The 25411-nt window shown below is 41.8% G+C and overlaps 1 protein-coding gene and 1 long non-coding RNA gene across 3 annotated transcripts; both read right to left on the bottom strand.

Annotated features, from left to right (window-relative positions):
* Positions 1 to 12995: 12995 nt before the first annotated feature.
* On the bottom strand, positions 12996 to 25243 carry dync1li1 (dynein, cytoplasmic 1, light intermediate chain 1). 2 transcript variants are annotated; one of them, XM_035762871.2, is made up of 13 exons: positions 25088 to 25243; positions 24623 to 24696; positions 24157 to 24273; positions 23455 to 23685; positions 20053 to 20204; positions 19835 to 19928; positions 17358 to 17493; positions 17179 to 17290; positions 16966 to 17025; positions 16840 to 16884; positions 16624 to 16714; positions 16312 to 16422; positions 12996 to 16181 (listed from the first exon to the last, which is right to left on the bottom strand). In XM_035762871.2, exons 1-13 carry the CDS (start codon positions 25189 to 25191, stop codon positions 16051 to 16053), a joined length of 1458 nt encoding a protein of 485 aa, XP_035618764.1. In that variant the 5' UTR covers positions 25192 to 25243; the 3' UTR covers positions 12996 to 16050. The 2 variants fall into 2 exon arrangements, with proteins under 2 accessions (XP_035618764.1, XP_035618765.1); XM_035762872.2 differs by having other exon boundaries at positions 16312 to 16419.
* Positions 22586 to 23448, bottom strand: LOC127909917 (uncharacterized). The gene is made up of 2 exons (XR_008072927.1): positions 22733 to 23448; positions 22586 to 22701 (listed from the first exon to the last, which is right to left on the bottom strand). It is a non-coding gene; the product is annotated as an uncharacterized LOC127909917 (long non-coding RNA).
* Positions 25244 to 25411: the final 168 nt, after the last annotated feature.

The raw sequence follows: 25411 nt of genomic DNA, 5'->3' as shown, positions 1-25411 counted from the left end.
GGATGTGGACCACACTCCACCTTAGTCTTGGCCCACTTAGGTGGCGCCTCTGGAGCAGCGACCCTCGCCACCGACCCCGGACTGGGGACGCAGCGGGCCCCGAATAGGAGGGTGACTCTGGCGGCTCCGGAATAACGGGCGGCTCTGGCGGCTCCGGACTGACGGGCGGCTCTGGCGGCTCTGGACTGACGAGCGGACTGAGGGTCCGGACTGGAGGGAGACTCTGGAAGCAGAAGACGCAGAGACAGCCTGGTGCGTGGGGCTGCCACAGGGCCCACCAGGCTGGGGAGACCTACCGGAGGCCTGGTGCGTAGAGAAGGCACCGCATAAACTGGGCTGTGGGGGAGCACTGGAGCTCAGGTGCGCAGCCTTGGCACCACTCCTCCAGGCTGAATGCCCACTTTAGACCGGCCCCTCCAGAGTGCAGGCACAGGTCAAATCAGGCTGTGGGGGAGCACTGTAGATCTGGTGCTTACCACTTGCACCTCTCCATTAGGCTCAATGCCCACTTTCGCCCGGCACGGGCGGAGCGAAGGCATAGGACGAACAGCACCCTCCCAGCGCCCCGGAGACACGGTACGCAGAGCCGGCACAGGATACCCTGGGCCGAAACGGCGCACCAGAGACCAAATACGCTGGGCTGACACAATCCGCCTTGGCTGGATGCCTACTCTCGCATGGCACTTGCGGGGGGCTGGCCTATAGCGCTCCGAGCTATGAGCGCGCACTGAAGGCTTTGTTGCAATATAGGAAGCCGATACTAGATTTAATTTTGGATTGGAGATGCTTAATGTGAGTCTGGAAGGAGAGCTTACAGTCTAACCAGACACCTAGGTATTTGTAGTTGTCAGACCCGTCCAGAGTGGTGATGCTGGACGGGCGGGCAGCTGCGGGCAGTGATCGATTGAATAGCATGCATTTAGTTTTACTTGCATTTAAGAGCAGTTGGAGGCCACGGAAGGAGAGTTGTATGGTATTGAAGCTCGTCTGGAGGTTAGTTAACACAGTGTACAAAGAGGGGCCAGAAGTATACAGAATGGTGTCGTCTGCGTAGAGGTGGATCAGATAATCACCAGCAGCAAGAGCGACATCATTGATGTGTACAGAGAAGAGAGTCGGCCTGAGAATTTAACCCTGTGGCATCCCCATAGAGAATGCCAGAGGTCCAGACAACAGGCCCTCCGATTTGACACACTGAACTCTATCAGAGAAGTAGTTGGTAAACCAGGCAAGGCAATCATTTGAGAAACCAAGGCTGTTGAGTCAGCCAATAAGAATGTGGTGATTGACAGAGTCGAAAGCCTTGGCCAGGTCGATGAATACTGCTGCACAGTAATGTCTCTTATCAATGGCGGTTATGATGTCGTTTAGGACCTTGAGCGTGGCTGAGGTGCACCCATGACCAGCTCTGAAACCAGATTGCATAGAGGAGAAGGTACGGTGGAATTCGAAATGGTCGGTAATCTGTTTGTTAACTTGGCTTTCGAAGACCTTAGAAAGACAGGGTAGGATAGATATAGGTCTGTAGCAGTTTGGGTCTAGAGTGTCACCCCCTTTGAAGAGGGAGATGACCGTGGCAGCTTTCCAATCTATTCGAATCTCAGACGATACGAAATAGAGGTTGAACAGGCTAGTAATAGGGTTTTTCAACATTTTCGGCAGATCATTTTAGAAAGAGAGGGTCCAGATTTCTTAGCCTGGCAGATTTGTAGGGATCCAGGTTTTGCCGCTCTTTCAGAACATCAACAATCTGGATTTGGGTGAAGGAGAAATGGTGGGGGCTTTGGCGGGTTGCTTTGAGGGGTGCCGGGCAGTTGACCGGGGTAGGGGTAGCCAGATGGAAAGCATGGCCAGCCATAGAGAAATGCTTATTGAAATTCTCAATTATAGTGGATTTATCAATGGTAACAGTGTTTCCTAGCCTCAGAGCAGTGTGCAGCTGGGAGGAGGTGCTCTTATTCTCCATGGACTTTACAGTGTCCCAGAACTTTTTTGAGTTTGTCCTACAGGATACAAATTTCTGTTTGAAAAAGCTAGTCGTAGCTTTCCTAACTGCCTGTGTATATTTGTTCCAAACTTCCCTGAAAAGTTCCATATCAAGGGGGCTGCTATTCAATGCTTATGCAGAACGCCACAGGATGTTTTTGTGCTGGTCAAGGGCAGACAGGTCTGGAGTGAACCAAGGACTATATATATTCCTAGTTCTACATTTTTTGAATGGGGCATGCTTATTTAAGATGGTGAAGAAGGCACTTTTAAGAATAACCAGGCATCCTCTACTGACTGTAAGGGTTTTCTTCTGGTGAAAGAGAGGCGGACCAAAATGCAGCGTGGTGGTTATTCATGTTTTTAATAAAGACGACTATACATGAACAGACTATACAAAACAAGAAAAGTGAAAACCTAAACAGTCCTATCTGGTGCAAACACAGAGACAGGAACAATCACCCACAAAACCCAACACAAAACAGGCTACCTAAATATGGTTCCCAATCAGAGACAATGACTAACACCTGCCTCTGATTGAGAACCATATCAGGCCAAACATAGAAATAGACAAACCAGACACACAACATAGAATGCCCACCCAGCTCACGTCCTGACCAACACTAAAACAAGGAAAACACATACGAACGATGGACAGAACGTGACACTGACAGGATGAGGTCAATGTCATTCCAGGATACCCGGGCCAGGTCGATTAGAAAGGCCTGCTCGCTGAAGTGTTTTATGGAGCGTTTGACAGTGATGAGTGGTGTTTGTTTGGTCGCAGACCCATTACGGATGCAGGCAATGAGGCAGTGATCGCTGAGATCTTGGTTGAAAACAGCAGAGGTGTATTTGGAGAGCAAGTTGGTAAGGATGATATCTATGAGGGTGCCTGTGTTTACGGATTTGGGTCTGTACCTGGTAGGTTCATTATTATTCATAATTTGTGTGAGATTGAGGGCATCAAGCTTAGATTGTAGGATGGCCGGGGTGTTTTAAGCATGTCCCAGTTTAGGTCACCTATCAGCACGAGCTCAGAAGATAGATGGGGGGCAATCAGTTCACATATGATGTCCAGGGCACAGCTGGGGGCAGAGGGTGGTCTATAGCAAGCAGGCAACAGTGAGAGACTTGTTTCTGTGAAGGTGAATACTTATTCATTAAAAATCCTACAATGTGATTTTCTGGATTTTTTTTCTCATTTTGTCTGTCATAGTTGAAGTGTACCTATGATGAAAATTGCAGGCCTCTCTCATCTTTTTAAGTAGGAGAACTTGCACAATTGGTGGTTGACTAAATACTTTTTTGCCCAACTGTATGTGTTCAAATACTATTTGACATTCTTAAATTAATTGTTGCATTTGCTTTAGTCTGCCTGGTGTGCCAGATAGGCAGAGTTCGCAGTCTGGGACTGTTCTATTGGTCCATTAAGCAAGGCAAGCTCAATCAAGCACATATGAAGTATTTCCAAGTATTTCCAATTATTTCCAATAGTATTTGAACCCTGACTTGATCACTACTCTAGCATGAGATACTGAGAGCAGTGTGGGAAACTATTTCCATTCATCAAATTTTCATGAAACAATCAGCTACAGCAGCAGTCTGTCTCTGTGAAACTCTCACTCATCTAGCAGACCCATATCAATAACACATGATGCACGTGACTAGGGTTGACTTTTCTACCTGGATTCCTCTGGTGGATAAAGTGGATTATTAGGACTTATTCTGTATTTATGTGTTATGTAACTAATTCACCTGAAGGAACTGGAAATCTTACAGAATGTAGCTTAAGAAAGTAAAAGAGACTGGGCAAATCTGGGATTTGAACCATAGCCCTCTGGTCAGACACAGTACAGCTGGTTTATCTTAAACTGTACTTCTCATCTGTCTTCCAAGTGTGTACTCCTGCCTTCCTACTCATTATCTGATAAGCACGCCAACATGCTTTCACTTCAGCCATGATCTCGCCTTCTACATGGATCTTTACAGTGCTGAATCAATTCAGGATAATAATTCTCTATTTTAGTTAACAGTAGCTGCTGGGCATGGGGAAATAAAATGGTCAGACGTGGTTTGAAACTGACAAGGCTTGTCTGGGCTCTGGGCTATGCATTAAACACGTATTCAGTCAGTCAGTGCTCTCTCTCTTTTATAATCTCTCTCTCAGTCTCTCTCTTTCAATCTCTCTCTCTTTCACTGAGCCTCAGGGGAACATGGGAAGGCGAGAGAGAGTCTCAAACTCTGGCGCTCTGAAACACCATTTACTCCTTGTGCACACTTCATGCACGGCCGATTAGCATCAGCTAAGTGGAATTTCTTGTCGCTCTGCTCTACGGTTTTAGCAGTGTGTTCTTTTCTGTATTATTTAATCTGAAACAGGCATATCCATCCATGCGGCTCGGCTGCTCAGAACTCAGAAGCGCTGATGGAGGCATTGAGCAGGGAGAGTTGGAGAGCAGAGGCGCGGAGCGGGTCATTAAACACTTTAGATCAGTGCTCTCACAGGGCCTTTTCCATAGTTGAAACACAGACATTTTGAACATAACATCCAGACTAAAGTAGTTACATCTGTGTTCATTGAGTTGCTTCACTTTGAAATCTCGATAATTTCTTCTATGTCAAGGTACATTTCACACATATGATTCAGGTAATCCAACAAACATGGCATGATAGTATCTTTGGGCCACTGTGATTTGCATTCTTGTCCCATAGAGGGCAGCAGAGAGGCAACCAGTGCAAAAACAGAACACACTTCATTCATTATAATTACATGTTAATCACCCTACAGATGTAGGATCTTAATTTGAGCCAGTTTGCTACAACAGGAAAATCATCCTGCAGAAACAGGAAATGTGAATTATTATGTGGATTATAATTAATGGACATTTTTGTAGGGGTTGATCTATTTTGATAAAACATTTTGATACAAAATTCTCAGCAACCAAAGAGTGTTCAAAGTAAGATCCAACATCTTTATTAATGGTCAAGGTGACTGAAACATATTGAAGAAACCATGCATATAAAATCATTCTAAATCCTGTTTTTCAACATACCTTTCTGACTGAGTCACATTTGAGCATTTTTTTCTTCTTCTCTACAGTGGGGAAGTATTTAATTTCACCTTGAGTGGGTCTGTGCTATACTGAGCCTGTCTGACACATCTCTTTGGATCAGACTCTTCTGGGAACTCTGCCTACTTACACTGCCATTCCCAGGGCCCACAAGACCTTAAAATATCCCCATCTCTTTATTCTGTGTTTCTATATCAGTATCATTTCACAGTAACTGAAACAGCTGGAACGGAACCCAGAGGTTTCTGCATTCTGTTATTTTCTTCCAATGGAATTCATGGAGCTGTGATTGTCCCTTAGCAACTGACTGTGTACCGCATTAGACAAAGATCTGACAGCCAGGTGTCTTGGAGGAGGATTGGGAACACTCTCAAGGATAGATTCATGGCTACGTAGCCTACTTCATGGGCCCTACACCTATCGCAGTGGTCTCCTCCCCTCCTTCTGATACATCAGATGTCTTCACTGTCTGTGTGTGTGTGTGTGTGTGTGTGTGTGTGTGTGTGTGTGTGTGTGTGTGTGTGTGTGTGTGTGTGTGTGTGTGTGTGTGTGTGTGTGTGTGTGTGTGTGTGTGTGTGTGTGTGTGTGTGTGTGTGTGTGTGTGTGTGTGTGTGTGTGTGTGTGTGTGTGTGTGTGTCTGTGTGTGTGTATGTGTGTGTGACAAATAACCTATTTCTAGTAACCCCATCAGCGCTTTATTGTAATTGCTGTCTGGTATCAATGCAAAATAATTCCTACAGAATTCACCACACACAATGCAGTGAACTAATAACTGTTGGAATGGCTTGTCTTCCTTCTCAAACAACAAACAACAAGGAGCATTCATTACTTTTGAAAATTAAAACATTCATAAATGTAAGCTTTTCTGTTATGAATTACTTAAATGCTTACATATACATAAAGTATAAATATGTAATAATATGGTAATAACCAACTGCAGAGGATAGAGTTGACTTTAATGTGTTAAATTACACAAACTTCAAAGTGTTTCCTTTCAAATGGTATCAATATGCATATCCTTGCTTCAGGTCCTGAGCTGCAGGCAGTTAGATTTGGGTATGTAATTTTAGGAGAAAATTGGAAAAAAGGCTCCGATCCTTACGTGGTTTTAATGAATGCCTGCCCTAAAAAACGCAAGGAGCATGAAGTCCAATCGAACAGATATGAAGCCTAAATAAACAAGTGACACTGGTAAGAGCCATATGCAGGTTTTCCTTGACTCTTAATAAAAGTCTTGAACAGATATGAAGCCTAAATAAACAAGTGACACTGGTAAGAGCCATATGCAGGTTTTCATAGACTCTCAATAAAAGCCTTGAACAGATATGAAAGGAGCATCATTTTGAATTTGAATTCACCAAGTGGGTTTGCGTGTTTCTAGGGTTGTGAGCTACAGTATATGTTGTAAATGAACCATAGAGGCCCAGTCTTCTGCCTCGGAGGGTGAGTCAGCCAGAGTTATACTTTTTTCAGCACAAGGAGGGTCGGACGGTTCAACTAACAAGAAAGAAGGAGAGTAATCTAGGTGCGCGTCCCAAATGCCTTCATATTGGGGCGGCAGGTAGCCTAGTGGATAGAGTGTTGGGCCAGTAACCCAAAAGTTGCTGGATTGAATCCCTGAGCTGACAAGGTAAAAAATCTGCCGTTCTGACCCTGAACAAGGCAGTTAACCCACTGTTCCCTGGTAGGCTGTCATTGTAAATAAGATTTTGTTCTTAACTGACTTGCCTAGTTAAATAAAGGTCATTTTTTAAATAATCCCTTTATAGTGGACTACTTTTCACCAGGACCCTGGTCAAAAGTAGTGCACTATGTAATCAGAAATAGGCTGCCATTTAGGATGCTACCTAGGCTTGTGTCAGACCAGATACATTCCTTATTTATAACTGAACCCACTACACATGATTATATCAATGATTTACTAAATGTTGTATGTTTTTAAGTGAGGAATATAGAAGCATTGTTTATTTTTAACTCGGCGTTAAAGTAACAACACAATGGGCCCACTGCCATTTAGGCAAAATGTTCATCTCATTTCTTTAAAACATGCATGATTACATTAACATCAAAACAGACACATTGAAACAGAGTACAACAATACAGTAGACCTTAAGGTAGACCTAAATACAAGACTATAAATGCAGTATTCAACCTCAAAGTAATTCCAAATCTGTCTGAACAGCAGTCAGCAATCAGTACTCCTACTCTGAGAGGCTTTGTGGCTATGGGCCCTGGTGTCAAAACTGCACCCTGTATCGGTCTAAACGAGACAATCAGAGTGATAATTGGTATGGTTGGTACACACCACAGACTCCAATGAGACAATCAGAGAGTTAATTGGTATGATTGGTATACACCACAGACTCTACTGAGACAATCAGAGAGTTAATTGGTATGATTGGTATACACCACAGACTCCAATGAGACAATCAGAGAGTTAATTGGTATGATTGGTATACACCACAGACTCCAATGAGACAATCAGAGAGTTAATTGGTATGATTGGTATACACCACAGACTCCAATGAGACAATCAGAGAGTTAATTGGTATGATTGGTATACACCACAGACTCCAATGAGACAATCAGAGAGTTAATTGGTATGGTTGGTACACACCACAGACTCCAATGAGACAATCAGAGAGTTAATTGGTATGATTGGTATACACCACAGACTCCAATGAGACAATCAGAGAGTTAATTGGTATGGTTGGTACACACCACAGACTCCAATGAGACAATCAGAGAGTTAATTGGTATGATTGGTATACACCACAGACTCTACTGAGACAATCAGAGAGTTAATTGGTATGGTTGGTATACACCACAGACTCCAATGAGACAATCAGAGAGTTAATTGGTATGATTGGTATACACCACAGACTCCACTGAGACAATCAGAGAGTTAATTGGTATGATTGGTATACACCACAGACTCTACTGAGACAATCAGAGAGTTAATTGGTATGATTGGTATACACCACAGACTCGAATGGTATACACCACAGACTCCAATGAGACAATCAGAGAGTTAATTGGTATGATTGGTATACACCACAGACTCTACTGAGACAATCAGAGAGTTAATTGGTATGATTGGTATACACCACAGACTCTACTGAGACAATCAGAGAGTTAATTGGTATGATTGGTATACACCACAGACTCTACTGAGACAATCAGAGAGTTAATTGGTATGATTGGTATACACCACAGACTCCAATGAGACAATCAAAGAGTTAATTGGTATGATTGGTATACACCACAGACTCTACTGAGACAATCAGAGTTAATTGGTATTATGCCCCCATTGGATGACATTGCTCCAATATACAGGGCATGAGTGGTCACTGAATGAAAACGGTGTAAACCATATGCCATGGCCGTCTCAACCTAGTTGAACACCTATGGGAGATTCTGGAGCAGCGACTGAGACACCATCAACAAAACACCAAATTATAGAATGTTTTGTGGAGGAATGGTGTCACATCCCTCCAATAGAGTTACAGACACTTGTAGAATCTGTCACAAGGTGCATTGAAGGGGAAATGGAGATACTAGTCAGTTGTACAACTGAATGCATCTTCGGTACCCGGGGAACAGGTTAACACAAATCAAATCAATTTATATAGCCCTTCTTACATCAGCTGATATCTCAAAGTGCTGTATATAGTCAACTGCCTTGCCCATTCGGTTACTGGCCCACCGCTCTAAACACTAGGCTACCTGCCGCACATTGAAGCAGTTCTGTCCCAACGCCCTATTAAGACACTTTAGGTTGATATTTATTTTATTTTCTCAGTAACCTGTATATTGCATGCATATTCATGTTAATGTTTGTCATTTTTCTTGTTCCTGTCAAGATCAAACCAGGCTCTGGTGTTGTGATATAAAGATGATTATATACTGGGTGGTTCGAGCCCTGAATGCTGATTGGCTGAATACCACGGGTATGACAAAACATTACGTTTTACTGTTCTAATTAGGTTGGTAAACAGTTTATAATAACAATAAGGCACCTCGTTGCGTTAAGGCACCTCGTGCTTAAGAACAGTCTTTAGCCGTGGTATATTGGCCATATACCACACCCCCTCATGCTTTACTGCTTAAACCCAATCAGAATTGGATAGAGCTAATCAGTTAGGAAAGCTAAGGCTAGCTTTTTCAAGCAGAAATTAGCATTAGCATCCTGTAGAGAAACATGGTTTACTTGGGGTCCTTCATTAATTCATTAAACAGTCCAAAATCACATTACACAATTTTACAAACAGTATCATACTCGCTCATTCATCTTATACAACAATTAGATGTAAATCTCATATCTGAGGCTATTATATAAACAGCGTTATAGTAATGTGTCCGCACCATCTCCCATGAGCTTCCCCAAGTTGTAACAAACGGACCAGGTTGTAGCTGGATTCTTCACCGATCTTTTATACTTTCTCCGGAACATGACATTTGTTCGGACTTCAAGTTCTGTGAGGTGGAAGAAATTACTTTGTTCTCTATGAAAATTCACTCTGTCTCTTATACTGTGTCCATGAGAAGATAATCTCTTTTATGAATTTATGACCTCACTGAGCACAGCAGCCTAGTTGAAGGAGCAGGGAGAGGGGGATGGTGCTTACTGTAGCCAAAGAGGGCAACGTCATGACACATCAATGATGTCAGTCTTGCTGCTGGTGATTCTTTGATCCACCTCTACGCAGACGACACCATTCTGAATACTTCTGGCCCTTCTTTGGACACTGTGTTAACTAACCTCCAGATGAGCTTCAATGCCATACAACTCTCCTTCCGTGGCCTCCAACTGCACTTAAATGCAAGTAAAACTAAATGCATGCTCTTCAACCGATTGCTGCCCGAACCTGCCCGCCATGACTACTCTGGACAGTTCTGACTTAGAATATGTGGACAACAACAAATACCTAGGTGTCTGATTAGACTGTAAACTCTCCTTCCAGACTCACATTAAACATCTCCAATCCAAAATTAAATCTAGAATTGGCTTCCTATTTCGCAACAAAGCATCCTTCACTCATGCTGCCAAACATACCCTCGTAAAACTGACCATCCTACCGATCCTCGACTTCGGCGATGTAATTGACAAAATAGCTTCCAACATTCTACTCAACAAATTGGATGCAGTCTATCACAGTTCCATCTGTTTTGTCACCAAAGCCCAATACACTACCCACCACTGCGACCTGTACGCTCTCGTTGGCTGGCCATTGCTTCATACTCATCGCCAAACTCACTGGCTCCAGGTCATCTCCAAGTCTCTGCTAGGTAAAACCTTGCCTTGTCTCAGCTTAAGGCTAAATTGGGTTTAGGGGTGACCATTGCAGCACCCACCTGTAGCACACGCTCCAGAAGGTATATCTCACTGGTCACTCCTAAACCCAATTCCTCCTTTGGCTGCCTCTCCTTCCAGTTCTCTGCTGCCAATGACTGGAACAAACTGCAAAAATCACTAAAGCTGGAGACTCTTACCTCCCTCACTAGCTTTAAGCATCAGCTGTCAGAGCAGCTCACAGATCTCTGCACCTGTACATAGCTCATCTGTAAATTAGCCCATCCAATCTACCTCATCCCCATACTGTATTTATTTATCTGGCTCCTTTGCACCCCAGTATCTCTACTTCCACATACATCTTCTGCACATTCTACCATTCCAGTGTTTAATTGCTATAATGTAATTACTTCGCCACCATGGTCTATTTATTGCCTTACCTCTCTTATCCTACCTCATTTGCACATGCGGTATACAGCTTTTCTATTGCGTTATTGACTGTACGCTTGTTTATTCCATGTGTAACTCTGTGTTGTTGTATGTGTCGAACTGCTTTGCTTTATCTTGGCCAGGTCGCAGTTACAAATGAGAACTTGTTCTCAACTAGCTTACCTGGTTAAATAAAGGTGAAATAAAAAAATTAAAAATAAACTAAACAAATAATTAAAGAAAAGCATTGCAAGTTAGAATTTTGTAAAGTTAGTGTGGGAGAGGTGGAAAAATTATCAATCAATAATGACAAACCTGGCATTGACAACTTAGATTGAAAGCTACTGAGGATGGTAGCTGACTCTATAGACACTCTTATCTGTCATATCTTTAATCTGAGCCTAGATGAAAGTCTTTGTCCTCAGGCCTGAAGGGAAGCAAAAGGAATTCCGCTACCCAAGAGCGGTAAAGCGGCCTTCACTGGTTCAGACCTATAAGCCTGCTGCCAGTTCTTAGCAAACTGTTGGAAAAAATGGTGTTTGACCAAATACAATGCTATATCTCTGTAAACAAATTCACAATAAACTTTCAGCATATTAATAGAAAAGGGCACTCAACATGTACTACACTGACAGAAATGGCTGATGATTGGCTGAAAGAAATTGATAAGAAGATTGTGGGAGCTGTACTGTTTGATTTCAGTGCAGCCTTTGATAACTTGTTGTTGCAAAAAACGTATCTGTGATGGCTTTTCAACCTCTGCCGTATCATGGATTCAAAGCTATCTAATAGAACTCAAAGGGTTTTCCTTAATGGAAGCTTCTCTAATGTCAAACATGTGAAGTGTGGTGCACGCCAGGGCTACTCTCTAGGCCCTCTACTCTTTTGTATTTTTACCAATGACCTGATGATTCAATCATATACGCATCAGCAACCACAGCTAAACAAGTCACTGTTTTGGAATGGGTGGTCAGTAATAAACTGTTCCTGAACATCTCTAAAGCTAAGCATTGTATTTGGCAAAAATTATTACCTAAGTTCTAGAACTCAGCTGAATATGGTAGTGAATGATGTGGCTGTTGAAAAGTTGAGACTAAATTACTTGGCATTACCTTAGGTTGTAAACTGTCATGGTCCAAACATATAGATTCAATGGTTGTAAAGATGGGGAGAGGTCTGTCCATAATTAAGAGATGCTCTGCTTTTTTGACACCGCACTTCTAAAAGCAAGTTCTCCAGGTTAGTTTTGTCTTATCTTGATTATTGTCCATTCGTGTGGTCTAGTGCTGCAAGGAAAGACGTAGTTAAGCTGCAGCTGGCCCAGAAGAGAGCGACACGTCTTGCTCTTCATTGTAATCAGAGGACTGATATAAATACTCTGCATGCCAGTCTCTCTTGGCTAAGATCAAATCAAATTTATTTATATAGCCCTTCGTACAGCAGCTGATATCTCAAAGTGCTGTACAGAAACCCAGCCTAAAACCCCAAACAGCAAGCAATGCAGGTGTAGAAGCACGGTGGCTAGGAAAAACTCCCTAGAAAGGCCAAGAGTTGAGGACAGACTGACTGCATCAATTCTTTTTATAACAATGTGTTGAAAATCCCAAATTATTTTCATAGTCGACTTACAAATAGCTCTCTCACACACACACACACACACACACACACACACACACACACACACACACACACACTTACCCCATCAGACATGCCAACAGGGGTCTTTTCACAGTCCCCAAATTCAGAAGAAATTCGAGAAAGCGTACAGTACTATATAAAGCCATTATTGCATGGAACTCCATTCCATCTCATATTGCTCAAATAAACAGCAAACCTGGTTTTAAAAAACAGATAAAGCAACACCTCGCGGCACAACGCCTCTCCCCTGTTTGACTTAGATAGTTTGTGTGTATACATTGATATGTAGGCTACGTGTGCCTTTAAAATGGTTCTGTCCTTGAGCTGTTCTTGTTTATTAAATGTTCTATATTAAATGTCATGTTTTATGTTTTGTGTGGACCCCAGGAAGAGTAGCTTCTGCTTTTGCAACAGCTAATGGGGATCCTAATAAAATACCAAAAATATACTGCACAAATCATATAAATGAAAAACCTGAAATGTTATTACTTACAAAATATTTTTCTTGATTTAAAAAAAATTGGCAAACTCACACCTGTTGAAATACTAACACTGGTTTAGGAAAAGACAGACAGTCAGAATAAATACACCTTTATTTGACTCATTATAGACCTGATGATACAAATGCCACCACAGAACAATGAAATAACATACCAATCAGGTTACAGTTCTGAAATAACAGACCAATCAGATTACAGCAAGACAAAGGGACTGTACACTTTCCAGGTGCCCCCGGCCATCCCTCCCTCCTTGTATTAACTATTGGGTTATAAACCATTAGTGCTTCTCCTAACTGTACAAATAAAGCTCAACTACCCCCTCCCCATCTATATCTACATCTAAAAGCAGTCACAGAGAGTTTGGCCCACTTCAGAGCCGGCCGGAAGCCATATTGTTGCCTGCCTCAGTGGATGAACCTTCCATTCATCCTTCCATAAGGACTTTGATTATAGTTCTAATACTTGGTTTATGATTCTCTCAGTTATGTTAGTTATTCTAGTGAACTTGGTTTATGATTCTGTCAGTTATACTAGTGAACTTGGTTTATGATTCTGTCAGTTATTCTAGTGAACTTGGTTTATGATTCTGTCAGTTATTCTAGTGAACTTGGTTTATGATTCTGTCAGTTATTCTAGTGAACTTGGTTTATGATTCTGTCAGTTATTCTAGTGAACTTGGTTTATGATTCTGTCAGTTATTCTAGTGAACTTGGTTTATGATTCTGTCAGTTATTCTAGTGAACTTGGTTTATGATTCTGTCAGTTATTCTAGTGAACTTGGTTTATGATTCTGTCAGTTATTCTAGTGAACTTGGTTTATGATTCTGTCAGTTATACTAGTGAACTTGGTGTATGATTCTGTCAGTTATACTAGTGAACTTGGTTTATGATTCTGTCAGTTATACTAGTGAACTTGGTTTATGATTCTGTCAGTTATTCTAGTGAACTTGGTTTATGATTCTGTCAGTTATTCTAGTGAACTTGGTTTATGATTCTGTCAGTTATTCTAGTGAACTTGGTTTATGATTCTGTCAGTTATTCTAGTGAACTTGGTTTATGATTCTGTCAGTTATTCTAGTGAACTTGGTTTATGATTCTGTCAGTTATTCTAGTGAACTTGGTTTATGATTCTGTCAGTTATTCTAGTGAACTTGGTTTATGATTCTGTCAGTTATTCTAGTGAACTTGGTTTATGATTCTGTCAGTTATACTAGTGAACTTGGTTTATGATTCTGTCAGTTATACTAGTGAACTTGGTTTATGATTCTGTCAGTTATTCTAGTGAACTTGGTTTATGATTCTGTCAGTTATTCTAGTGAACTTGGTTTATGATTCTGTCAGTTATTCTAGTGAACTTGGTTTATGATTCTGTCAGTTATTCTAGTGAACTTGGTTTATGATTCTGTCAGTTATTCTAGTGAACTTGGTGTATGATTCTGTCAGTTATTCTAGTGAACTTGGTTTATGATTCTGTCAGTTATTCTAGTGAACTTGGTTTATGATTCTGTCAGTTATTCTAGTGAACTTGGTTTATGATTCTGTCAGTTATTCTAGTGAACTTGGTTTATGATTCTGTCAGTTATACTAGTGAACTTGGTGTATGATTCTGTCAGTTATTCTAGTGAACTTGGTTTATGATTCTGTCAGTTATACTAGTGAACTTGGTTTATGATTCTGTCAGTTATTCTAGTGAACTTGGTTTATGATTCTGTCAGTTATACTAGTGAACTTGGTTTATGATTCTGTCAGTTATTCTAGTGAACTTGGTTTATGATTCTGTCAGTTATTCTAGTGAACTTGGTTTATGATTCTGTCAGTTATTCTAGTGAACTTGGTTTATGATTCTGTCAGTTATTCTAGTGAACTTGGTTTATGATTCTGTCAGTTATTCTAGTGAACTTGGTTTATGATTCTGTCAGTTATTCTAGTGAACTTGGTTTATGATTCTGTCAGTTATTCTAGTGAACTTGGTTTATGATTCTGTCAGTTATTCTAGTGAACTTGGTTTATGATTCTGTCAGTTATACTAGTGAACTTGGTGTATGATTCTGTCAGTTATTCTAGTGAACTTGGTTTATGATTCTGTCAGTTATTCTAGTGAACTTGGTTTATGATTCTGTCAGTTATTCTAGTGAACTTGGTTTATGATTCTCTCAGTTATGTTAGTTATTCTAGTGAACTTGGTTTATGATTCTGTCAGTTATTCTAGTGAACTTGGTGTATGATTCTGTCAGTTATTCTAGTGAACTTGGTGTATGATTCTGTCAGTTATTCTAGTGAACTTGGTTTATGATTCTGTCAGTTATTCTAGTGAACTTGGTTTATGATTCTGTCAGTTATTCTAGTGAACTTGGTTTATGATTCTGTCAGTTATACTAGTGAACTTGGTTTATGATTCTGTCAATATGTCTGCCATAAGAGTTATGCGACATCTCAGAAGATTGCTGCTTTTTGGTTGAAACCTCAAGGGCCAAACTCTCTCTTTTACATGGCTCTGTCTAACATTCTCCATCCCTACCTGCGCATGCGCGCACACACACACACACACAATTCCTACAGTATCTCAGTCAACTATATACATACATCCTTCAATATATCCTACAGTATCAAGATTGCCCTAAATACCTCATCTGGTGAAAGGGGAATATATATTTTTCCTCCCTGTCGTCCGTCCTCCCTCCCTCCCTGCCTCCCATTCCTCCCTCCCTCCCATTCCCATACTCGCTGCCTCCTGCTCCCTCTCTCCCCCTCCTGCTCCCACTCTCCCTCTCTCTTCTTCCTCCCCCCTCCCTCTCAGTCCTGAAGAAGGTCTTCATATCTAATCTGTTCTGGCCAGTTGGGGTGAGGTCTGGTCTCCATGTATGGTCTGGGGAACGAGGTAGGGCTGACGTGTCTTCATGTCTGGTATGTGGTGGTCTCACTGGGGGGTGAGGAGGGGAGGTCAGGAGAGGTGAGAATGGGAGGAGGGTGAGGTCTGGTCTCTTCATGTATGGCCTGGGGGTGTGAGGAGGGGGTAAGGTAGGGGAGGTGGATTTTTCATGTGGTCTGGTCTGGGGTATGTCTGGGGGGGTGGAGGGTGAGGTTTGTTCTCTTCACGTATGGTCTGGGGGGGAAGAGGGAGGTGGTCTGTTCATGTCTGTTCTTCGTTGGTCTCAGTACTGGGGTTAGGGTTGTTAGTGTTGCTGTTGTTGGTCTCATCATTCTCTCTGCAGCTGATCCTGTCCAACTCTGCCTGGACATCACTCAGACCCAGCTTAGAACCTGCAACACACACACACACACAACTACTCAGCTCTGTCTGAATTTATATTTTAAACCACGAGAGGGCGACACAGGGCACACACACCCCTTCTGCCTATATAATAACGTTGTGTGTCCGTGTGTGTCCTACCTGACTTGCGAACAGTCCCTGGTGTGCTGTTACCCGGCGGCGATGCTCCGGCCTTCTTGGTCAGAAGACTGTTGAAGAAGTTAGCCAGCACCCCCTCACTGGTCTGACCTGCTACACACACAGGGAGGGTTGGAGAATGTCATACAAAAAGGTGCAACATTTGAGCAGGGTCTGTGGTAAAATACCTAATTGCTTTTCTGCTGTAGTGTGTGGTATTAGCTACACACATTCACGTCATGTAGTACCTGATTGGGGCATGAGGTATCTGATTGGGGCACAGGGCATGGCGTACCTGATTGGGGCATGGCGTACCTGATTGGGGCATGGTGTTAGCTACGTTGGCTGCAGCTGAACGATTACTGGTCCTGGGAGAACCACTGGGACCTCTACTACTGCTGGACTCCTGTCACACACACACACACAAGATCACATCAGTTTCCAGTATCTTAAAGAGAGAGAGAAAGGAGGAAAAGAGAGAGAAAATAGGACAAAGAGAGAGACAGACAGAAGAAAGAGAGATGAACTTACCCCTGGTCGTCCGGCAGATGCAGGAGGTTGTTTGGAGAGCAGCGACTGAAAACACAAAGACACACATTAGAGAGAGAGAGAGAGAGAGAGCAACACCCACACACATCACCATGTGTCAAGTCTCACCTGCAGCTTGAGGAGAAACACCTGGTCATCTTCAGCCTGAATCTCCTTCTCATGAACAAACTGACATAGGAGAGGATGTCCACAACGAGAGAGGGGGAGAGAGATTCCTATTAATTCATCTATCATTATAGTTTAGAATACAATGGAAAATGTGACGTTCACTAACAGTCTTTTTGGGAATTACAAGATAGAGGTGAGGGGTAAAGGTCGTACCTTTCTGACAGGCGGTTTGACGATGACCTCCTCAAAGATGTCGTCTAGTTTCAGCGTTTGGAAGTTCTCATGGAGGATAGATATCTTATTTTCATTATCCCACCCTGACGGACTGAAAGAAGACAGGGTCACACACGCGCAAACTTAAAGAACACAGGGTTACACTCACACACACTTACATGAAGACTGTGTCTTTCTCCACCAGTTGAGCAGGGTAGTGGAAGGGGAAACCGTAAAGTCTGTGAACCAGGTATTTATACAGAACATCCACATTCTTCATTTCCTTAACCGACGTATACAGCAGAGATGCCCCGTCTGACACAGCATTAAGGACAGTATCACTCACTACACGATCCAAGGCAGGCACAAAGAAATTAACCGCCATGTTGTCTCTACCTTTACACTGCATGCAGAGTCGGGGTTAGTATGATGCTACGAAAAAGTGATCAGAGTTAAAGTGTGTGCGCGCACGTGTTTAACTATACTTGTGGGGACCAGCTGGGACATTTTGTTACTCCCACCAGGTCAAATGCTATTTCTGGGTGGTTTAAGGTTAAGGTTAGAATTATTGTTAGAATTATGTTTAGGAGCTGGGTTAAGTTTTGGGTTCAAGGTTGGGTTTAAGGTTAGGGTGTTTTCACATACAGTCGTCTTTGAAAGAACCGACCTCAGTCCTCTTTAAAGTGATCTCTGGGGGGGCAAAATAACTCAGTTCTCTTAAAATTCACAATGCCCTTACCTGTGAATGAGGACAACTCTTTTTCCAGTTAACTTAAACTATTTTGTGGACAGATTTCCTCTTTGTATTCACATTACTATGTCTAGAAAGGAACCAATATCTTTTTCCAACATTCACTCAATGCGCTCTGTGTTTTTAAAAAGTGCAGGACAAACCGTTCCATCAGAATGTTTCTCGTATAAGAGCGTCTGCTAAATGACTTAAATGTAAATGTAAGTCGGAAGTTTACACACACCTTAGCCAAATACATTTAAACCCAGTTCTTCACCATTACTGACATTTAATCCTAGTAAAAAATCCCTGTTTTAGGTCAGTTAGGATCACCACTTTATTTTAAGAATGTGAAATGTCAGAATAATAATAGAGATAATTATTTATTTCAGCATTCATTTCTTTTTTTCACATTCCCAGTGGGTCAGAGGTTCACATACACTCAATTAGTATTTGGTAGCATTGCCTTTAAATTGTTTAACTTGGGTGGAACATTTCAGGTAGCCTTCCACAAGATTCCAACAAAAAGTTGGGTGAATTTTGGCCCATTCCTCCTGACAGAGCTGGTGTAATGGAGTCAGGTTTGTAGGCCTCTACAATTTTCTTTCTGAGGTCTTGGCTGATTTCATTTGATTTTCCCATGATGTCAAGCACCGAGTTTGAAGGTAGGCCTTGAAGTACATCCATAGGGCCACCTCCAATTGATTCAAATTATGTCAATAAGCCTATCAGAAGCTTCTAAAGCCATGACATCATTTTCTGGAATTGTCCAAACTGTTTAAAGGCACAGTCAACTTAGTGTATATAAACTTCTGACCCACTGGAATTGTGATACAGTGAATTATAAGTGAAATAATCTGTCTATAAACAATTGTTGGAAAATTACTTGTGTCATGCACAAAGTAGATGTCCTAACCAACTTGCCAAAACTATAGTTTGTTAATAACAAGAAATGTGTGGAGTGGTTGAAAAACAAGTTTTAATGACTCCAACCTAAGTGTACAGCGGGGCAAAAAAGTATTTAGTCAGCCACCAATTGTGCAAGTTCTCCCACTTAAAAAGATGAGAGCCCTAGGTACACTTCAACTATGACAGACAAAATGAGAAGAAAAAAAATCCAGAAAATCACATTGTAGGATTTTTTATGAATGTATTTACAAGTTATGGTTTATTTTAAATTCATTAAAAATCCAACAATGTGATTTTCTGGATTTTTTTCTCTCATTTTGTCTGTCATAGTTGAAGTGTACCTATGATGAATATTACAGGCCCCTCATCTTTTTAAGAGGGAGAACTTGCACAATTGGTGGCTGACTAAATACTTTTTTGCCCCACTGTATGTAAATTTACAACTTCAACTGTATACCTACTTACATTTTGGAAGCTCATAAATTGCACTTAGTAAAGATATAAGCCGTAGGCCTCCCGAGTGACGTGGAACCAGTCCACAGACCATCTCGAGATGGTCTCAGTTCGGTTTGCGGTTTGATTTGCACTCTTTTAAGGGGTCTGAGTTCCTTGGAGTGTTCATACTGCATTAAAAAAATGAAGCGAACCGCACTAAGTTTACAGAAATAAGCTGAAAGGGACCAAGTGTGAAAACACCCTTAGAATTAGAGGTTAGGGAAAATAGGATTTTGAATGGAACTGAATCGTGTGTCTCCACAAGGTAGAGTGGAAAATAGTCTGGGTGGCCATTTGATTCATTGTTCAGCAGTCTTATGGCTTGGGGGTAGAAGCTGTTAAGGAGCCTTTTGGAACTAGACTTGTCGCTCCGGTACCGCTTGCCGTGCGGTAGCAGAGAGAAGAGTCGATGAATTGGGTGACTGGGGTCTTTGACAATTGTTTGGTCCTTCCTCTGACACCGCCTAGTCTAGAGGTATAGTTATACAGGACTGTGTGTGTGTGTGTGTGTGTAAAGGATACACTGTAGACAGAAGCGTCTGATGTATGACTGGATGAAGTCCAGGTGTTCGTCTTTGTAGTCATACTCCTTCTCCAACGTACTGATGGCATCGCACTGCAACACACACAGGTTAGAGGTCATAGGTAATATATGTAGTCATGCTCCTTCTCCAGCCAACTGATGACATCACAGCGAAACAGATAGAATAGGGACAACTCCAGTGTGTGTGTGTTCGTACCTTAGTGCAGACCACCACCATGGGTAGTCCCAGGTTGTGTGTGAGAGTGTTTTCGCCGAGCGGCAGCAGAACGTTCTCCTCCTCCTCACTCCTCCTCTGGGGGGCGCTCTCCTCCCAGCCAGGATCCACATACTCCTGGAACTGTCTTGCCACTACAGACAGTCACAAAGCAGGGGCCTCATTTATCCACTGTGCGTAGGCACAAATCTGTGCGTAAACCATGCGTGGGATTATTTTCACGCAAAGTGTGAGATTTATCCATATGAACATTTACTTAGCCATGACCATGCGCATGCACAGTGCCAAGTGGTGGAATAAGGAAACTGCTTGTCAAGAATAGAATGGGGAAAATATATATGGAAAATGTGTGAATTTGGGAGAGTAATAATAGATTTAAAAAATGTAAAAAACTGTCATTGTATCTCCATTGTGAAATAATGCAACATCAACATAATGTTGACCACATCAGTGAATTTGTTACAATAATCCCTACAGTCATTTGTTACAATAATCCCTATACAGTAATTTGTTACAATAATAACCCCTATACAGTCAAATGTTAAATTAGAGGTACATGTAAAAGTGAAAGCATTATGTAAATCCTATAAAAGACAGATAATGGGAACTGGAATGAGAGATGGCTGATCTTACTCTGTTGGGGGATTTGGCACACGCTGCATTTTACAGAGAGCGCGTTTTTAGAGACCGGTGGGACTTTTTCTGCAGAAAGTACAGATTGGTTTTTGGAAACGATATCTGATGAGCCAGTCGAATAGGATATTTGTGAGGACTTATAACAACTAATAATAACTACCTTAAAATAGCAAACACATGCCATTCAGGTGCACTTCCAAGTGTCATCCACCCTCGGGTATATGGCAATGGGCACTTTTCAGCAGGAAAATTAATGGGTTCCCAAATACGAACGGACCAATAGACGACACCCACATCACTATCAAATCACCATCCCAAAATGATTTCAACTATGTGAACAGAAAAGGCTTCCACTCTTTATGTGCAGGTGATGCTATGTGATGCTTAAAATATGCTGCTGAATGTGGTGGCCAGGTGGAACGCGCGACTCGTTCCTTCTGCAGAACAGCAATGTTGGCCTAAAAGCATACTTGAGGGAGCTGTTGAGGTTGGTTGGCTTATTATTTGAAGTATATTTGCCATTGCAAAAGCAACTCAATTGTCTTAATAGTCCTCTCTTTGTTGCTATGTTTTCATTTTTACTGGTCAAGCCACAACTGAGCGAGCCAAATAAAACCTTTTGGTTCTAGTCATTTTTGTTAGCTTTTTTTGGTTGTGCCGTTGTATTTCACGGTAAGGCGTTGTACATTCTCCACGGGTTAAATGGATGACTTTGACCATATGGTTAATTACGGGCGTTTTGAAATGAGAACAGCCAAGGTCGTGCAAAAGCACTGAGAACAATTGTTATTTATCAAATGGTTCTCTCCTACCGGTGTGTATATGACTCTTATAGGATTCTTTGATAAATCACACTTTTTCTATGTGTATGAATGACCATTATCAATTCCATTCGTAAGCAGTATTTTAGAATAGTTTCTACACAATATTGATAAATGAGGCCCCAGGTTATCCGAACATTTAATGCAGATGAATTACACATAGAAATAAAATTAAGTCATGACCAGCTGATTTTTTAAATATTTTTTTATTTTACCTTTATTTAACTGGGCAAGTCAGTTAAGAACAAAATCTTATTTACAATGACGGCCTAAGAAAAGTGGGTTAACTGCCTTGTTCAGGAGCAGAACAACAGATTTCTTTTTACCTTGACAGCTCAGGGATTCGATCTAGCAACCTTTCGGTTACTGGCCCAACGCTCTAACCAGTAGGCTACCTGCCGCCCAGATGTGTCAGTACAATTTCATAAATGTCGACAGACAATTTGTTCGCTCGACATGGTGGGATATTTTTGTGTCTGTAAAATTAATTATGCGGGAAATGGCGGTGGAAAGGCCTTTATGGGCAAATATTTATATAATAACCATCATATCGGTCCTTCTGTAGCTCAGTTGGTAGAGCATGGCGCTTGTAACGCCAGGGTAGTGGGTTCGATCCCCGGGACCACCCATACGTAGAATGTATGCACACATGACTGTAAGTCGCTTTGGATAAAAGCGTCTGCTAAATGGCATATATTATTATTATTATTATTATTATATCGAAGTAAATGTGATGATATGGTGTGTGGTCCTCCCACTACGTCTCAGGAAACCATGCAGTTTATTAGGCTACAGATTAAATCAATTACGATGAACTTCACAGGGCGATGAGCTTAATGCTGCTTTCCAAAAAATATTGATGGTCTTATTCTGGTGACACGATGATCTTAACTGCCTTTTGACAGAAATTTAAATCTCGCTTTTATCCATAATAATCTCTTCATGCAGACTAGTCTACCTGCACTGTATCTGAGAGCTGTTGGCTAGAGCGCAGGTGTCAAGACCAGAGTGGGCACATTTGCTAAATAACGCAACAAAACCATTGGTAGAGTTGAAAATGCGATGGATGTGATTTTTATTCGGTACATGAAAACTTAAGTAAAAAAGTACCTTTAAAAATGTGCCCTACATCATCACACACTGCTTTAAAAATGTGCCCTACATCATCACACTGCTTTAAAAATGTGCCCTACATCATCACACACTGCTTTAAAAATGTGCCCTACATCATCACACACTGCTTTAAAAATGTGCACTACATCATCACACACTGCTTTAAAAATGTGCACTACATCATCACACACTGCTTTAAAAATGTGCACTACATCATCACACACTGCTTTAAAAATGTGCACTACATCATCACACACTGCTTTAAAAATGTGCACTACATCATCACACAGTGCTTTAAAAATGTGCACTACATCATCACACAGTGCTTTAAAAATGTGCACTACATCATCACACAGTGCTTTAAAAATGTGCACTACATCATCACACAGTGCTTTAGAAATGTGCACTACATCATCACACAGTGCTTTAGAAATGTGCACTACATCATCACACAGTGCTTTAGAAATGTGCACTACATCATCACACAGTGCTTTTTAGCCGCAACATGTCAGTTTGGTAGAAACACACCACTGGTGGGGAAATGTGAATATTTTCTTTATGCATATTTGCATAAAAATCTGTCGCCAATTGGATGGAAAGCGAGCTTTACACAGTCTTATTTTTGTGCAGTTGGTTAAAACCCTTTTCACAATGTCCAAATAGTCCTCTGCATCACAGTTTCAGTGGCTATCTAAAAGTCAGCTGAGCAAGCAAATAATATATCTGGTACCAGCCTGTTCAGGGTTAGGTCTAGGACCTGTTCAGGGTCCTGTTTAGAGGTCAGAGGGTAAAACATGACGCGTGTTTGACTCACTTCTGTTCTCCAGCTCCCTCAGTGTTTCCGGGGGGACCCGGAGCTTGTCGATATGTTCCCTAGCGACAGCCGCCCACTTCTGAAGCGATTCCATGGCGACCCACGGCCGCGACAGGTCCACAGTAATCAATAGCAACGAGTCACCAAGCGCCTCTCGTTGCACAGCAACAGACTGCAGACCTTTATGGTACAGATCCCCATCTAACACCCAGGCATTACACCTGGTTTGGTCTACATACACACACATCACACACACACAAACCACACCACACCACATTATAGACAGACCTAGTAGGTAGTGCCGAGAAATTAACCAACATTTCGAGGGTGGACGCTGTTTCTCTAGAGAGAAATCAAATCATTCACGAAAAAAAAGTCAAGTCAAGAACTACATTATATGGGATGCTGGGCTAAAGGGAGTTGTAGTTTTCATTAAGCAAATATTCAACCTTGTTCAGCGCAGAAATGTTGTAATTAACTACAATGACCATAAATTGAATGTTGATCATTTTTGGTTTTGTAAGGTCAATTAAAAAGCTCCAAAACCATTTTAATGTGTTTATTTCTTACATTTTCTGATTCAAAATAATTATCAACCGAAAGCAACCTATCTGACCTCGAAAAGGACTAATAACTCAGCACTACTAGTGGTTAAAAGGCAATGATGGTGTAAAAGGTCAAATGAAAGCTGTGATTGGTTACCGTCAATGTCGTCGTCATGGACACTAAAGTAGAGGTATTCCAGGCCACGCCCCTTCAGGAAGTCCTCCACACCCTGTAGTTTAGCAACCAGGGTGGTCTTCCCCGAACCCACCTCCCCTACACACACACCGAAAGACAGTCAGACAGGTATTAAACACCTAACACATTACAATATTCTACTATTAGGCCTATCAGTAAATACTGCAGAGTAGGCAGCATTCCTCACGCCATACTGATTAGCCTCTGTAGCAGAGGATTACCCTTGGGGTTGTTACTGCTAGGCGAATGTGGCTGACTGGACAAGGATTGCTAGACACACACACATTCTACACAATGCAATATAAAAGCAACGTAAAGCCTGACTGATAGCTGGTATCATATTGGTCCATCATTGTAATAGGAGAAGACAGGGTGGGGGAGAGAGGTTCATCACAGCGAGCACACGCACAGAGAGACAGACACCCACCCATGACCAGCACATTTTTCCCGGACGGTAGTTTAGATCTGGAGTGAGTCGATACTTCGCTCAGAATAGCAGACCTGCGGATAGATGGATAGAGCAGACCGTTCACTAGCTAACTTAGCTAGCTGCCTGTCTACATGTACATCTTATAGAATCATTCCACCGACTAGCTAGTTAACTAGCTTATCATCACCAGCAGCATTAGCCAATGCTAGCTATCGCTGGCTAGTCAATCTAAAAGCCGATGCAGAAATGCTAGCTCACTAAATAAACCACACAATCATCAGACAGCATCATCATCATCATTCATTCGTAAACCTAGCCAATCTCTATTGCTAGCATCAATGGGCTAGCCGCTGCTAGCTATCTGTGTTAGACGGGCTGTCACTCGGAGTCTGAACAATAACAGTCGCTCTCCATCGAAAAGCTCCTCCTGGATCTAAACAGGAAGGTGTCAGTTGTTCCCACCATAAATCCTGTCCATCTTCGTCTTCAGTGTTTGGTTGTTCGGCTGTGCTGTTTAGTCCACTGTTGTTGGAGGATAATAATGTACTCCTCCCTGACGCCGCCATCTTCACTGCTGCCAACCAACAAAGACCCGGATGTAACGCACAGTACTGGGCGTGGTCGTCCAGAAGAATAACACAATAAACAAACAAAATTAGCCTAATTAATTAAACAACGAATTAAATAAACAGATCCATGCTAACTACAGATAAGATCCAGAGTGAAGGACTTCACTTGAATTTTTTGATTGGTGTATATTAAGTGACTTTCTCATGCGTTTACATT

This window comes from Oncorhynchus keta, chromosome 20 (assembly GCF_023373465.1).
Source record: "Oncorhynchus keta strain PuntledgeMale-10-30-2019 chromosome 20, Oket_V2, whole genome shotgun sequence".
NCBI classification, from domain to species: Eukaryota; Metazoa; Chordata; class Actinopteri; order Salmoniformes; family Salmonidae; genus Oncorhynchus; species Oncorhynchus keta.
Note: the sequence above shows the minus strand (reverse complement) of the source record. Positions and strands in the feature narration are given on the sequence as shown.

Coding starts and splice junctions, on each gene's coding strand:
- dync1li1 (XM_035762871.2), bottom strand. CDS start 25,191: ATGGCGGCGTCAGGGAGGAGTACATTATTATCCTCCAACAACAGTGGA. Junction 17,494..19,834: donor CAGACGCTTCTGTCTACAGT/GTATCCTTTACA, acceptor ATGCTGTGTCAG/ACGGGGCATCTCTGCTGTAT. Junction 16,885..16,965: donor TGTTTCTCCTCAAGCTGCAG/GTGAGACTTGAC, acceptor TTGTGTTTTCAG/TCGCTGCTCTCCAAACAACC.